The following is a 13,541-nucleotide window of genomic DNA, read 5'->3' on the forward strand; positions in this document are numbered from 1 at the left end:
GCAGTTAGGTTCCTCTGTCCTCACAGGAAGTTTAAGGTGGTCTTGGTGGGATGGGGACGAAGGCAGAAAAGCTGGGTTCCACCCCTCAGGGACCAGTTCTGATCAGCTGAGTTGGAGAGAAGGCACTGGCCAAGCAGCAGTCTGGGAAAGCAGAAGACTTCAGGGACTGATGCAAGTTACACCCCATAGGTCTCTGAGGAGGAAGTGGTCAGTTTCGCCAGGGAGCCACAGAAACACAGCCAGACAGACTGACTGGAAAGCTGTGCTGTAAGAGGTGACAGTGGGTCAGTGTCAAGTGCTGCTTCTCATGCTAGTGACACCCTTGCCCCAAAAGCACATGGTCAGAGCATCTGAGTCCTCTCAGGCCAGGTGCTGTGATCTCAGCAGGAGGTGGACGCAGAGGGCTCTGCTCACAGGGCTTTGATGTTCCAGCCTGTGCTTTGAAGCACTAGGCTTCACCATCCGGGCTACAGCTGAGGTGGTAGAGGGCAGCCAGGTGTCGCAGTGTTGCTCCGCCCTGCTCTGAGGTAGCTGCTGTTTCTCAGGAACAGGGAGACTGAATCCCTTGCTTGGGCAGACGTGATCACAAGTCTGCTCTCACCACAGAGTGAGGGTGAGGGCCGCAGCGGTTTCACGTCTGTGTGTCTGGTGTGAGGCCAAGCTCTGCTTTCGTGATGGCACGTGGAGCGAGGGGCCGTGTGCTTCCCGGGGCTTTCCAGCTGGCGCTTGCTTTGTGTTTGGGGCTAGTGACTTTCTGCATGGTCACCTAGAGGTGGGGAGCTAGACAAGCTCTCCAAAAGAAAGGCAGGCTGAATAGTGGACAGAGAGCACCGTAGAGACCAGGTAGGAAGTCATCAGAAGGTGGCGGGCCAGTAAATTGATAAAAAAGGGAACAGGCTGTCCTGGCGTGTAGCATGCTCCGCCTGGGAGGGGAAGCCGTGGTTTAGAGGGAGCAGTGTTTTTCCTGCAGTGTTGGAGACTCAGCCCAGGCTCTCCACATGCTCGGCCAGCACTGCAAGGTAACTAACTTCTGGACCCAGTATGGTTGTTACAGTGTGGGGTTGGGGGCATAGTACCCCTGGCATCCCTTGAGTAGAGACAGGGATTTGATAATGGATTGCAGTACACAAGACTGACTTCCCCCAGGCCACAGAGCGTCGGTTCGAAGTTGGTTTGAGCCTGTGTCCCCAACTGTCCAGCAGTGTAAACAGGACCCTGTGATTAATGGCCCAGGTGAACAGGTCTAGTCAGTGGTTGGATCTGCCTCTAGGGCTCATGAGGACCAGAGCAGGCTGCATGCTGAGGAGATGTTAGCCTGCAGAAAGGATGTCAAGATGCAAGGCTGCCTTAGGCCAATAGGGCAGTGCCTCTCCCTTGGACCCACCATGTCTTTCGATCTTAAACTGTTCATTAACCCAAAAACCAGTGGTGTCCTAACCGTAGGTGAAGGGAAGGTAATTGATGACGAAATAAAATGTGTCCATCTGTCAGTTCTGACAGAGATGCTGGAGTCACATGAGGTCACTGGTGTTCCTCTTGCTATAGAATACCTGGGAATGAGCCCACCATAAGGCTAAGCTCACAGCAACCATGATAGCAGCCCCAGAGATGTGAGCTGTTGTCAGCAAAGAAGTTTTCCAGAATGGGGACTCTTGGTTCCACTTCGACAGCATGTAATCTCATATTGTAGAGCCCTGGAAAACCATGTTTACAGAAATCAGAAGTGAGCCCTCTGTGTGACTGTCAGAGATGTTCAGAATACAGAACGGTGCTGAGCTCCTTGGACAGGGCCTTTGCAGTCCCTACTCACCGAATGCCAGGAGCTTCCTCCAGGTTCCAAACTCCTCGGAGATAGCCACAGTCCAGGAGTCCTTTTGGCAGAGCCCAGAGCCAGCCTAGTTTGCCTCAGGAGGGAATGTGATAACAGGTTCCAGAGTGCAGAGTGGACTGACCAGACTGGAAGGAGGGAAGTCAGATCCCACGATGCTGGAAGGCTTCCAGGGGAGCTGGCATTTCAGCACAATGGGGAGGAAACAGCTGTAGTATGCCCAACAATGGGCCAGTGCTCTCCAGTGTTCCCTGAGCCAGGCTTGCCCTGGGCACTCATGGTGTTGCTGGGCTGATTGACAAGTGGTAATTTGGTTTGGTGGGCACCTGCTTTCTAGGAGTAGCTCTTGGAGACCAGGGCAAGGGATGCCTGGGTCACTTTATCTCCTCAAGACCTGATGAGTCCCCTGAAATCCCATACACACACCCATACACACACACTGTCATGGGGCCATCAGACCAAAGGAGAATATAGAGCGTGCCAGGTATGTGTGAGACCCTTGTGGAGTGCAACCTTACGAGGGACAGCAGCATTACTCGGGGATGGAGGTGTGGCTCAGTGGTAGCATGGCTCCTAGCGCGAGACTCTGGGTTCTGTCTACAGCACTAAAAAGAAAAAAAAGTTTTCTCAAATCACACCCCTCTCAGTTGCTACAAAAGAAAAGTAGGAGAGCAATGGTGGCTCGTAGACAGGTCCCTGAGGAAGAGGATTTGTACTGAGGAAGGATGGAAGGGTGGTCATCCCCTCTGTGCCGGGACAGACTGGCAGAGACAGACTAGACCAGATTAGACTCAGACCTGCAGGCGGACTCTGGCCTTTGTGAAGGTACCTGGGCGCTGCTAGAGGGTTGAGGCAAGGTTCGACAGCACTACACCTACCTGTTGAAAGGTCACTTTTCGTGTGAATGTACACTAGAGCCCTAAGTCCCTGTGCTGGGGTGGGACCCATGGCTTCTGTGGTCACTGTGGCCAGACCCTCCCTCTCTTCTCTCCAGTGGCAGAGCTGGGGATCTGTGACTTCCATATCCAGCTAGCCATGGAACAGTTTGGCTCTGGCCACCAGCCCCTTAAGTGAGGACTCCGTCTGGGGCCCATTGCACAGCCACACCATGGAGGTGAAGAGGACTCTTCCAGCCAGGGGAACTGTCCTTTGAACACCGTGGTCCAGCTCTGCTGGTTCTTCCTGCTAACCATCTTCAAGCGAGGCTCCTGCTCCTGCTGGCCCACGGATGGGGAGGTGGGCCCTTGATGTCGCCTTTGTGTGGAAGGCGGTGCTGACGCTGGGCCTGGTCCTCCTCTACTACTGCTTCTCCATAGGCATCACCTTCTACAACAAATGGCTGACCAAGGTAACCAGGGCCTCGCCAGCACAGGGTCTGGCCTGATGGTGGCTGGAGTTGGTACAGTTGTATTGGGTCATGGTGGCTTTTCCTGGACATTGGCCTTGAGAGGGCTAAGCAGGTGACCAGCAGGTTGTGATGAAACTGGGTAGGAATGAACCCCTGGGCTGCCTCCTCTCTGTGTGACCTACACAGTGGGGACTAACCCTTGTTCCAAGGGGTCACTGTGTGGCTGAGTCCCTGGGTTGGCCCTGGCACCAGAGGAGGGAGGAGACCCTGGGTTAACCCTTACCACCAGAGGGAGGAGGTAGAGGGGCGAGCCACATCTCTCCGCTCCTACCCTCTGCTTTGGCCCCATAGAGCTTCCACTTTCCCCTCTTCATGACCATGCTGCATCTGGCCGTGATCTTCCTCTTCTCAGCCCTGTCCAGGGCGCTGGTTCAGTGCTCCAGCCACAGGGCCCGAGTGGTGCTCAGCTGGACTGACTACCTCAGAAGAGTGGCCCCCACAGGTAGGTCCAGCCTGAGGACGGCTGCTGGAGAGCCTAGGCCGGAAATCAGAGGAGCCCTTGCTCCCTACCTGTTGCCCTCTCTCCCCCCCACCCCGCCCCGCTTCTTCCTCACCTGTCTCCTACTGTTGCTTCTCATCAAAGCAGGCAGCATCCCTGTCCTTGCTGGCTTACGTGGGCTTCAGTGGGTTCCACCAAGTGCGAAACAGGAGCCTTACTGGGTGACCATGCTAGGTCGGGCTAAAAGATTTCCAAGGTCCTGAGTGACAAGGCCTGAAAGGTGGATGGGTACCTCTGGCCCTGGGAGTGTGAAGTCAGAAGGGAGAGCCCTGCTGGTGGGAGGAGCAGAAGTTGGCAGGCTGGGCTAGTTGTGGATGGCCAGGTGCTCTGGGAGCAGCTTGACAGGATCAGGTTAATACTCTTGTCTGGAGCTGTTCAAATTACTAAATAAAGGAGACTGACAGGCCTAGCCAATCAGGATGGACTCGCAAAGGAGACTGATGGGCCTAGCCAATCAGGATGGACTCAAAGGAGACTGATGGACCTAGCCAATCAGGATGAACTCAAGAAGGAAATTGATGGGCCTAGTCAATCAGGATGGACTCACAAAGGAGTTTGATAGACATAGCCAATCAGGATGGACTCACAAAGGAGACCAATGGGCCTAGCCAATCAAGGTGGACTCACAGAGGAGACTGACAGGCCTAGCCAATCAAGATGGACTCTTGGCCAAGTGTTAACCTGGAGTTGCTTGGAAAGGAGGAGCAAGCAGGGTCTCAGGTGCCTCAGCCACATGCTTGCCGACTGGCTTCTCTGACCGGGTGTCCTCTGTCCTCATAGCACTGGCAACAGCACTTGATGTGGGCTTGTCTAACTGGAGCTTTCTCTACATCACCGTATCACTGTGAGTACTGGCCACACCCTCTTCCCCCCATACAGGCCAAGCTCACTTGCTCTGTCCAGCAGGAAGTCTGTGTAGCCAGCAGTGGGCCAATTACTCCATCAGTCTCTGGGACCATCCCTTGCTCTCCCTCCGCTCCTTACTGGCACCCAGTAGTACTCCAAGAAGTCTCCAGCTCCTCCTTAAGCCCAGTGCAGAGAGAGATGCTGCACCTGCCCGCCAGGCAACAAGGAGAAGCCAGGGGACTGGACAGAGCAGCTACAATTGCTTGTTGGGGGAGCAGTCAGCAGAGTAAAGAACCAGGCAGTGGAGCATTGCCATCAGCCCAGCTGGTCACCAGTCACAGCTCTGATATCTTGCTTTAGAGAAGGCAGTCCCTCAGGTCTCTGTCCAGGTTTCTCTAATCTTCCTTACCTAGTCTCTGCCAACAGCCAGGTAGAGAACAGAACTTGGTGAACTTAACGTCAGACCCACTACTCCTCCCCCAGTGACTGTCAGGCTCCTAGGAGGCTTCTCTTAAAAGCTCATATATATCAGCACAAATCTCACTGGCTTCCTGCTTTTGCTCTTTGGGTCTGCAGCCGTGTATTTGTGGGTATCTCTGCTCCAGGTACACAATGACCAAATCGTCCGCCGTGCTCTTCATCCTGATCTTCTCTCTGATCTTCAAGCTGGAGGAACTGGTGAGGCCCCACATCCCTTTCCCTTCCTGTCATTGCATATGTGGAGACCACTGGCCCGGGTCTCAAAATGTCTTTCTTGGGGAGGGGACCTAGATAGAAGGTGTAGAAGAAGCAAGTGCAGGAGGGCCAGCATTCCCTGGGGCCTTGGTTTCCCATGAAGAAATTTGGTACTCATTGGGCACACTTGGAGCCTGGAATGGGCACCAGTACTTTGAGTACGATGTTAGAAACATGCCAGCTGTGTGCCAGCCATGTCTGCCAGTAGAACCTCTGGAAGAGATGGGGTGTGGAATGGCTGGCTCCTGATCCCCAGCCCCAAATGTGGCACATGCTTGAGGCTGAAGCTCTCTGTGAGCTGCACTGTTCCCTCCTAGTGTGTGGCTTGAACCCCAAGCTCCCTGTTAGCTGCACTGTTCCCCTCCTAGCATGTAGCTTGAACCCCAAGCTCCCAGTGAACTGTACTGTTCCTCTCCTAGCGTGCAGCCCTGGTCCTAGTGGTCCTTCTCATCGCTGGGGGCCTCTTCATGTTTACCTATAAGTCCACACAGTTCAACGTGGAGGGCTTTGCCTTGGTGCTGGGGGCTTCATTCATCGGCGGCATCCGCTGGACCCTTACACAAATACTTCTGCAGAAAGCTGAACTGGGTGAGCCCATGGGGAAGGTTGGGAGTCGGGCAGACAGGCCAACAGGCCAGGTGTGACAACTTCCCATGTCCTGTTCTGCAGGCCTTCAGAATCCCATTGACACCATGTTCCACCTGCAGCCGCTCATGTTCCTGGGACTCTTCCCTCTCTTTGCCATATTTGAAGGTACACTCTGTTTTCTACCTCTGAGCACCGTAGTACAGCAGATCCCACATTACTGTTCTGAGCTCAGCACAGTGCTAGCCACAGGGGTTGCCCAGATCTAAAACTCAGTCCCTCCCCAGACTCCGTGGTTTGGGACTGGACAGACACACAGAGAATGACTACACTCTCATGACAAGGGTACAAAAAAATGATGTGTGGAGTACAAGGAGTCAGTGCAGACAGTGCGGACAGCTCCAGATTTTCATTGCCCCTATAACCGGATGTGGAGGACTATTTTCATCCCTATGTGGCAGGAGAAAGAAACTAAGGGAGTGGGCTGGAGAGATGGCTCAGAGGTTAAGAACATTGCCTGCTCTTCCAAAGGTCCTGAGTTCAATTCCCAGCAACCACATGGTGGCTCACAACCATCTGTAATGGGGTCTGGTGCCCTCTTCTGACCTGCAATCATACACACAAGACAGAACATTGTATATAAAATAAATAAATAAATAAAGTAAGTAAGTAAATAAATAAATATTTTTAAAAAAGAAAAAAAAAAGAAACTAAGGGAATGAGAAAGGTGAAAGCTTGCCCAAAGCTCCAAAGCTCATCGGCAAGCCAAACTTGGTGCTCAACAACCTGGCATTGGGAGGCTAGGCCCTCTGTCACGTGGAGTGCATGCCTCCCAGGGAGCAGAGTCAGGGTCTGCCCTAGGTGGGATGCTTGGGTCGGAAGGGGGGATGGTAGAAAATGAGTGGTGGATGTCTGGATTGATGACACCAGGACACCCTGGGAAGCAGGGGCAGGAGGCTCTGCCTTGTGTGCTCAGGGAACACAGGCAGAGTGGCAGCTTCCGCGGCTGGGGTTGGGAGACAGCCTGGGTACACGGACAATTGTTCTGTCTCCTGTGGCTTCCAGAGAAGAGGCAAGGCCAGGGGGTTGTACAAGGTGGGCAGGATGTTGCCACCTTCCTTTCTTCAGGGCTTTGGGATTAGTCTTGTTTACCTTCCTTCTCAGAGTCCCAGCTGTCCTCAGGGTCATTACCGAAAATTCCAGCCCACATCCATTTACGTTTCAAGCAGCGAAGCATCTCCAGCCTCCCTGAGAAAATGATTCTGCAGCCTCGTTGTCCAGGAAACTTGTGTGTGGAGCCTCGTGCTCTTCCTTTTTAAAGACTCTCCCCATTCCTTCATTACGCCCCTTGTAGCAAACACCACACTCACCCCCTCCCCAGGCATCCTCACTGTTCCCCCGCTCTGCAAACCTCATCCAAAAGCCCCTGGTCGCCGCCACTTAGCAAAGCTGCATGGATTTAGCTCCTTTAATCTTCTCTGGTAAATTAATCCCCCAAGCGCCTTCATTACTTATGTTGCTCTTACCCGAATTCCCTTCAATTTGCCACTGCCTTTGCAGTGCTGCTGAGCCCTGCACCAAAACAAGATGGCCCGCGTGCCAGGCTACTGGCCTGGGGCACACTGTTGTCACAGTTCTGTGCCCCCTCCCCCTCCTGACCCCCAAAGTTCTTGTCCCCCTTCAGCTCCCACCAGTGTCTACTGTGCCCAGTGGATTCTGACCTTACCCCTCTAACACGCCATGGGGACCTTCTGTGGAAAGAGCCCAGGACCTCTTTAGGGAGGAGCCACAGCTCCCAAAAATGAAGCAAGGATTGACACGTTGTACAGTGTGCTCTGGAGCGAGGGGCTGTAGGTTTGTCATGAAAGTACATGTGTGTGGTTTGGTTTGGTTTGGTTTGGTTTGGGATGTGTCTTATGTAGGCCAGGCTGGTCTTGCGCTTCCTATATTGCTGACAGCTGAGGTCACAAGTGTGCGCCACCACACTCTGCTTTGGGCTTTTTTTGTTTTTTGAGGTTTGTTTTGTTTTTGTGTTTTGAGCTCTGTTCATTAGATTATACTGCTCGTTGGAGAGATGACAGTCTAGTTGCAGCCCCATCATTCTCTCAGTAGGGAAACCGGTAGCCAAAAAGGAGGCATCTCTCCACCCAAATCTATCTGAAGCTTTGTAGTGGCAAAGCCCAGATTTGAGCTGGGCTGTATAGCTCAGTGGTAGTATATGCCACACACACACATATATATGTGTGTGTGTGTGTGTCTGTGTGTCCGTGTGTGTGTGTGCACATATATGTTCACATACACACAATAAAGGTGAGGAGCCCTGCATCCATTCATTTTGTGCCCCTGTACAATCAGCCTCTACCCACAGGTTCAGTTCCTCCTTGTTCTGTTAATGGGATCTGTAGTGCCACCATGGTCCCTGAGTCTCAGGTCATCTGCATGGGACTGTTTTCACACACCCCATCCTGTCTCCTGCCTCAGACAATCGTCACACCAGGCCCTGGCCTCCCACTCTCTCCCTGTGGCTTTCAGGTCTCCATTTGTCCACCTCAGAGAAGATCTTCCGCTTCCAGGACACAGGGCTGCTCCTGTGGGTTCTTGGGAGCCTCCTCCTTGGCGGGATTCTGGCCTTCGGTTTGGGCTTCTCCGAGTTCCTCCTGGTCTCCAGAACATCCAGCCTCACTCTCTCCATCGCTGGCATTTTTAAGGTACATACTGGGAAGTAATCCTAGGCCTGGGTGTGCCTGCGTTGTACTTCACTGGCAGCTTGGCTCCCATGGCAGAGGCCTGGAGCCCTCATCTAGGTTGATCAGTGAAAAGTCCCAGCTTTGAGAGCTGGGCACATGAGTCAGGTCTGTGGAGGAGCTTTCCTCTAGACAGGTAGACCTCGTGCTGGAGTAGTAATACCCAAAGCAAACATTCGGGTGTAAGGGTCCTCTGGCTATCATGAGGAGAGCCCTGTCCATCTATGGGTGCCTGGCAATGGCAGACTCCCTCCTGTGGGGCACCTGAGTCGTCGTCTGGGTCCCGAATGGCTTTCTGCTTTTGCTGGGAGTCTGTGGGGAGCACCTGTGCACCTGCATCTCGGTGACACTGGGAAGCCTGCAGGCTGGTGATCCTGGCATAGAGGTCCCCCACTTCTGACTCAAGGGTCAGCCTGTCATACCAGCTTCTGACCCCATGTCCTGCCTCTGCCACAGGAAGTCTGCACCCTGCTGCTGGCGGCTCACCTGCTCGGTGATCAGATCAGCCTCCTAAACTGGCTGGGCTTCGCACTCTGCCTCTCCGGCATCTCCCTGCATGTGGCCCTCAAGGCCCTGCATTCTAGAGGTACGGTGGCCTCCTCCCCATGGCTTAGTATTATTGACTGTCCCGCCTACCATCTAGCTACCTCTTACCAATGGTTGCTGTAGCTTGGGACATGTGCCAGATGGCACTGCCACCCCAGGAGGATAGAGGTCATCTCCAGAGGTTACTAGGTCAGTAACCGGTGTGTCTACCCCAAGGTGATGATGGCCCTAAGCTCCCAAAGGGCCCGGACCCCAGCGCTGACCTGGAGCTGCTGCTCTGGAGCAGCCAGCAGGAAGAAGATGACGAGGAGTATTTTGTGACCCAGGGGCAGCAGTGACCAGTCCAGGAGCAGTGGAAGCAAGCCACTCTGCTGTCCGCTCTGCTGACCACTCTTGGTGGGGCCCAGGGGCCCAGCTGCTGCCTCGGAGCAACTGCAGGTGGTGGCCTTAGAGTCACCTGTAGGACCCTGGTGGGGGTGGCTCCTGCTCTTTCCTGGGAGTGTGGTCCACAAAGTGGATGCTAGGCTCACCCAAGACCTGGTGTGAAGGGAGCCAGTAACCTCTTCTCCACTGTTGCTCTGGCTCAGAGCCAAGATGAACTTCAGGTGTGTAGTTTCTTGGGTTGCTGGGTTCGGACTGCAGGGCATGGCATCTGGGAAGGAGCCATGGAGAGGCTGGGCCTCATCACCTGGACAGCCGCTTCCTCAGAGAGTGGATTTATTTATAGTTGAAATAATGATTTCCTTCTCCACTGCCCAATGTTGCCTGAGGCATGAGAGCAAGGAGAACCCTGGGGCCTGGCCTCTCCTTCCCCTGCCTGGGGCCTTTTCCTCTGCCCTGCCCTGCCCTCTGTAGCTCCTGCTCCTCTTTCTGCCCAGACCGCATCCTTGGGGCCATACTACAGACCCACCACCAGAAATAAACAAGTATTTGCTCAGTACCATTGTCTGGAGACTGCCAGAGTCACAGCCTAGGTTTGCATTCTCTCTCTGCCATGTCCTACCCATTGTGTGACTTTAGGTGGATGACTTAGTTTCTCTGTGCTGTAGGTTGTCTATCTGTTTTTGAAGAAAAAAGGAAAGAAGATAATGTCTATCCCAGGCTTTCTGGAGAATGTCACAGATTAAATATTATGTATGTATTCTTTAAATATTGTCAAGAACTGAGAGACCATGCCTAAAAAAGAATTTACCGAGCTGCTGTGTAAGGATTCAAGGCTGCTTGCTATGTGCTATGTGAGGAGGGACTCAGTTCCAGAATGTGGGCCAAGTTGTGCACTTGTCTAGACCACAGTCCCATGGGAGGCAGCAGGGCCATGCTGTGGGGCTGAGCCCTCTCGTAGCTTGGCGCCTGGTGGTTGCGCCCTCCTCAGAGAGCTGGTCCCCTCTGCTTTGGCAGAGGAGCCGCCGACCAGGCTCTCCTATAGAAGTGCTTCAGGCACTCACGGCAGGTGGCGCCATTGGCTCACAGTTTGGCTCCAGCCCTGCCTGCTACCACCCCTGCCCAAACCCTGGCAGCAGAGGGTGCCTGACAGCAGTGGCATCTGTGTAAGTTTGGGCAAAGACCCAGAAGGGGCTCTGTGTAGAGCTGGAGCGAGTGGATCTCCATTGGTGCCCAGAACGCACGGACCACAGACTTCTGGAAGGGACAGATAGTAAATATTTCCATTGAGGACCATATGGTGTATGTTGCAACTTGAAGCAGGAAAGAAGCCTTGCATGGCACAGACACAAAGGGGTGGGGCTATAACCCAATAAAATCTGGTTTCCGAAAGTGAGTTCTTGCCCACCTCCTGCTGGAGAGGGATCCCTGGGAATTGAGAGTCTGGCAAAGAGACTGAGGCCCTGAAGCAACCATGACTGCCTGCAGCCAAGGAGCTGGAACTGTGATTGGTGTCGAGTCCCTGGCATCCCCCGCTCTCTAGAACACTACCTTATCTGACTCCTGCCCTCTGCCTTGGGCTCTGCAAGCTTGGAGGTCAGAATCACACAATGCTCTTGTTCCAGCCCAGTGATGTGGGAAGAAGCGGTAGGGGTGGGGGGAGAGGGTGGGGAGCTGAACTGGGGAGGCTGCCTGCGAGGGAGAGGGCTGTGCAGCCCAGCCTGCTGCCTCAGGTGGATGAGAGCTTCCTGTCTACTCTGCACTGCCCCCCTCTCCAGGACACAAGCTGGCACTGCTGTCTGGTGCAGTAATTACAGGGTGTGGAGTGGGTCCTCACCGCTCACATGTTGGGTTCAATGACAGCCCCTCACTTAGCAGCAATTACCAGCCAGGCCTAGAGGAGGCCTCCTTCCCTCCTCCCCCACCCAGCCCATCCAGCTGCCTGGCCTCCTGGTCTAGACTGTCCACCCTCAGCCCTGAGCCCTCCAACCACCCATGCTGTCTGCAACCACTGCATCTTGGGGGCTGCAGCGTCACCATGGTAACTCAGCGTTTGCCCAGGTTGAAGGAAGCTGAGGATGTGACTGGTCTCTGAGGCTGCACTGTTTGTCCCCAGCTCCAGGGCTGCTACAGCAGCAGAAAGGGGAGGGCTGACCTAGGTCTGAGCTTTAAGTGCTTACATGCCCACCACCTCTCCCAGGAGCCCACAGTGGGAGGAAGGTTAATGACCCCAATATACTAGGACACTGTGGTTGGTGTGTGGACAAGAACAAGCCAGAGGTTTGCTGAGAGCCTGGTATATCTGCAATTCCATTCTGGTACCCTCCCTACCTTAGGGACTCAGGAGCATCCCCCATCCATTTCTTCCTGTGTTAGAAAAAAAAACCAGTGACCTAAGAGAAGTTGCCTGGCACCAGGCAAATTTGCCCCATGGTGCCTGTAAGCATCTTAGGTATCGTGAATTGGTGTAGACCTAAGGGCGGAGTTTCCTGGATCATCCTTCAGGGTGAGCCATCCAGGGAGTGTTGGCCTACTGCTGGGCTTGAAGACAGGGTCCTTGCCTTCCAGCCCAGGAAAAGAGCAGAGTGGGGAGGACAGACAGAAGGGCCATTCCCTGACCCTTTATTTGGGTTATTTAATTCCAAGTGGCCCAGTACAGCTAGAATTTGTGGGCCCTTTTCATCCTGGCTGTGGATATGAATCTCACAGAAGCCAAGGGTCTAGAAGTCATCTGTTTCCCTCTGCCCCACTGGGCTGGGTGACCTTGGGCATGTTGCTCCTCTTTGTGCTTGTATCTTTGCCCATAAATGGAATAATCCTATGTCCCGAGCAACTGTAGAGATAAGGGATGTATGGAAATCCACTGGCCATGTTGAACTGTTAGCTGTTAGCTCTCTCTATCCAGATTTCCAATGTCACAACCTACCCAGGTGACAAGGGAGAGGAGCAACCAGCACCAAAGCCCCAACACACACAGGAACTTCTTAATGGGTGTTTGCTTCATGGAAGAATTTCCAGTCGTGGGGAGATGGCTCTGTGAGCAACAGCGACGACAGGAAAATGCTCCTCGCCCATCCCTAGACTTGAGTGGATCCAGGGGCCCCTGCACAGTAGGAGGAGACAACCAGCTTCCCCAAATTGCCCTCTGACCGCCACAGGGTGTTGTGTTGCTCACGTGAGCACCTCTCTAAATGTTATAAAAATAATTTTCAAAATAAAGTGTGCAGGGGTGGTGCTAGTTGTAATTTTGAAATGATTTGTTCCCATCCCCCACCAGCAGCAGTGAGTGCCAGTCCAGCCTCTGCCTGCCCCCTGGCCACACAGCCCTGACATCAGCCAGGCCCCTTCCCCCAGCTTCAGAGCAACCAATGAGCTTGACTGCTGTTCCCATGGTTATTTACAGTTTCGTTTCGTTGGCAACCCAGTACATTTCCCTGAAGCAGGCCAGCAACCCCCAGGCCCTGGCATCTGGTGGCAGGGCCATCCCTTTCTCTTAATGTCTGAGAAGAGTTCTCCTGTTGGGGACAAGGGAATCAGAATACATTCAGGAAATGCTTCTGGAGAATCTGCAGGCGCCTGCCTGGTGTGAGCCATGGAGATCGTGAAAGTCATTAAAACATCCACCCGCCCTCACCGAACCCAGTGTCCCCTCTGAGAAGCCCATTGAGAGCCATGGAAGTCAACTAGAAAGTGGCCCTGGGGGAGAGAGATGGGTGGGACTTGGCAGTCCTGGTGCCTAGGCACTGGAGCTGAGGGCCCATCAGAGTTACCCTGAGGGATAACTGCCTTTACCTCAGTCCTAGTGGTGGGCTTACCCCAGGAATGAGGCATGACTTCCCATAGGCAGTTTTCTTCAAGACAGTCAATCCCCCACTGTATCATGGTGTCACTGTCCTCAGGACCGTTGCCAAGCTCCAGAACCATAAAGAATCTCAGCAGAGTAGAGTAACATCTAGCATGGATGTGCAC

At 53.7% G+C, this 13,541-nt stretch overlaps 1 protein-coding gene across 2 annotated transcripts; it reads left to right on the forward strand.

The window, feature by feature from the left end:
* Positions 1 to 1,158: 1,158 nt before the first annotated feature.
* Slc35c2 (solute carrier family 35 member C2) lies at positions 1,159 to 10,958 on the forward strand. Of its 2 annotated transcripts, XM_013352219.2 has the most exons (9): positions 1,159 to 3,176; positions 3,528 to 3,678; positions 4,516 to 4,579; positions 5,187 to 5,259; positions 5,736 to 5,904; positions 5,986 to 6,069; positions 8,434 to 8,609; positions 9,102 to 9,231; positions 9,408 to 10,958. In XM_013352219.2, the coding sequence occupies exons 1-9, from the start codon at positions 3,057 to 3,059 to the stop codon at positions 9,527 to 9,529; spliced, it is 1,089 nt and encodes a 362-aa protein (XP_013207673.1). In that variant the 5' UTR covers positions 1,159 to 3,056; the 3' UTR covers positions 9,530 to 10,958. The 2 variants fall into 2 exon arrangements, with proteins under 2 accessions (XP_013207673.1, XP_026643116.1); XM_026787315.1 differs by lacking the exons at positions 1,159 to 3,176; positions 3,528 to 3,678 and having other exon boundaries at positions 4,515 to 4,579; positions 5,158 to 5,259.
* The last annotated feature ends 2,583 nt before the right edge of the window (positions 10,959 to 13,541 follow it).

The sequence above is a fragment of the Microtus ochrogaster genome, linkage group LG8 (genome assembly GCF_000317375.1).
Source record: "Microtus ochrogaster isolate Prairie Vole_2 linkage group LG8, MicOch1.0, whole genome shotgun sequence".
Taxonomy (NCBI): domain Eukaryota; kingdom Metazoa; phylum Chordata; class Mammalia; order Rodentia; family Cricetidae; genus Microtus; species Microtus ochrogaster.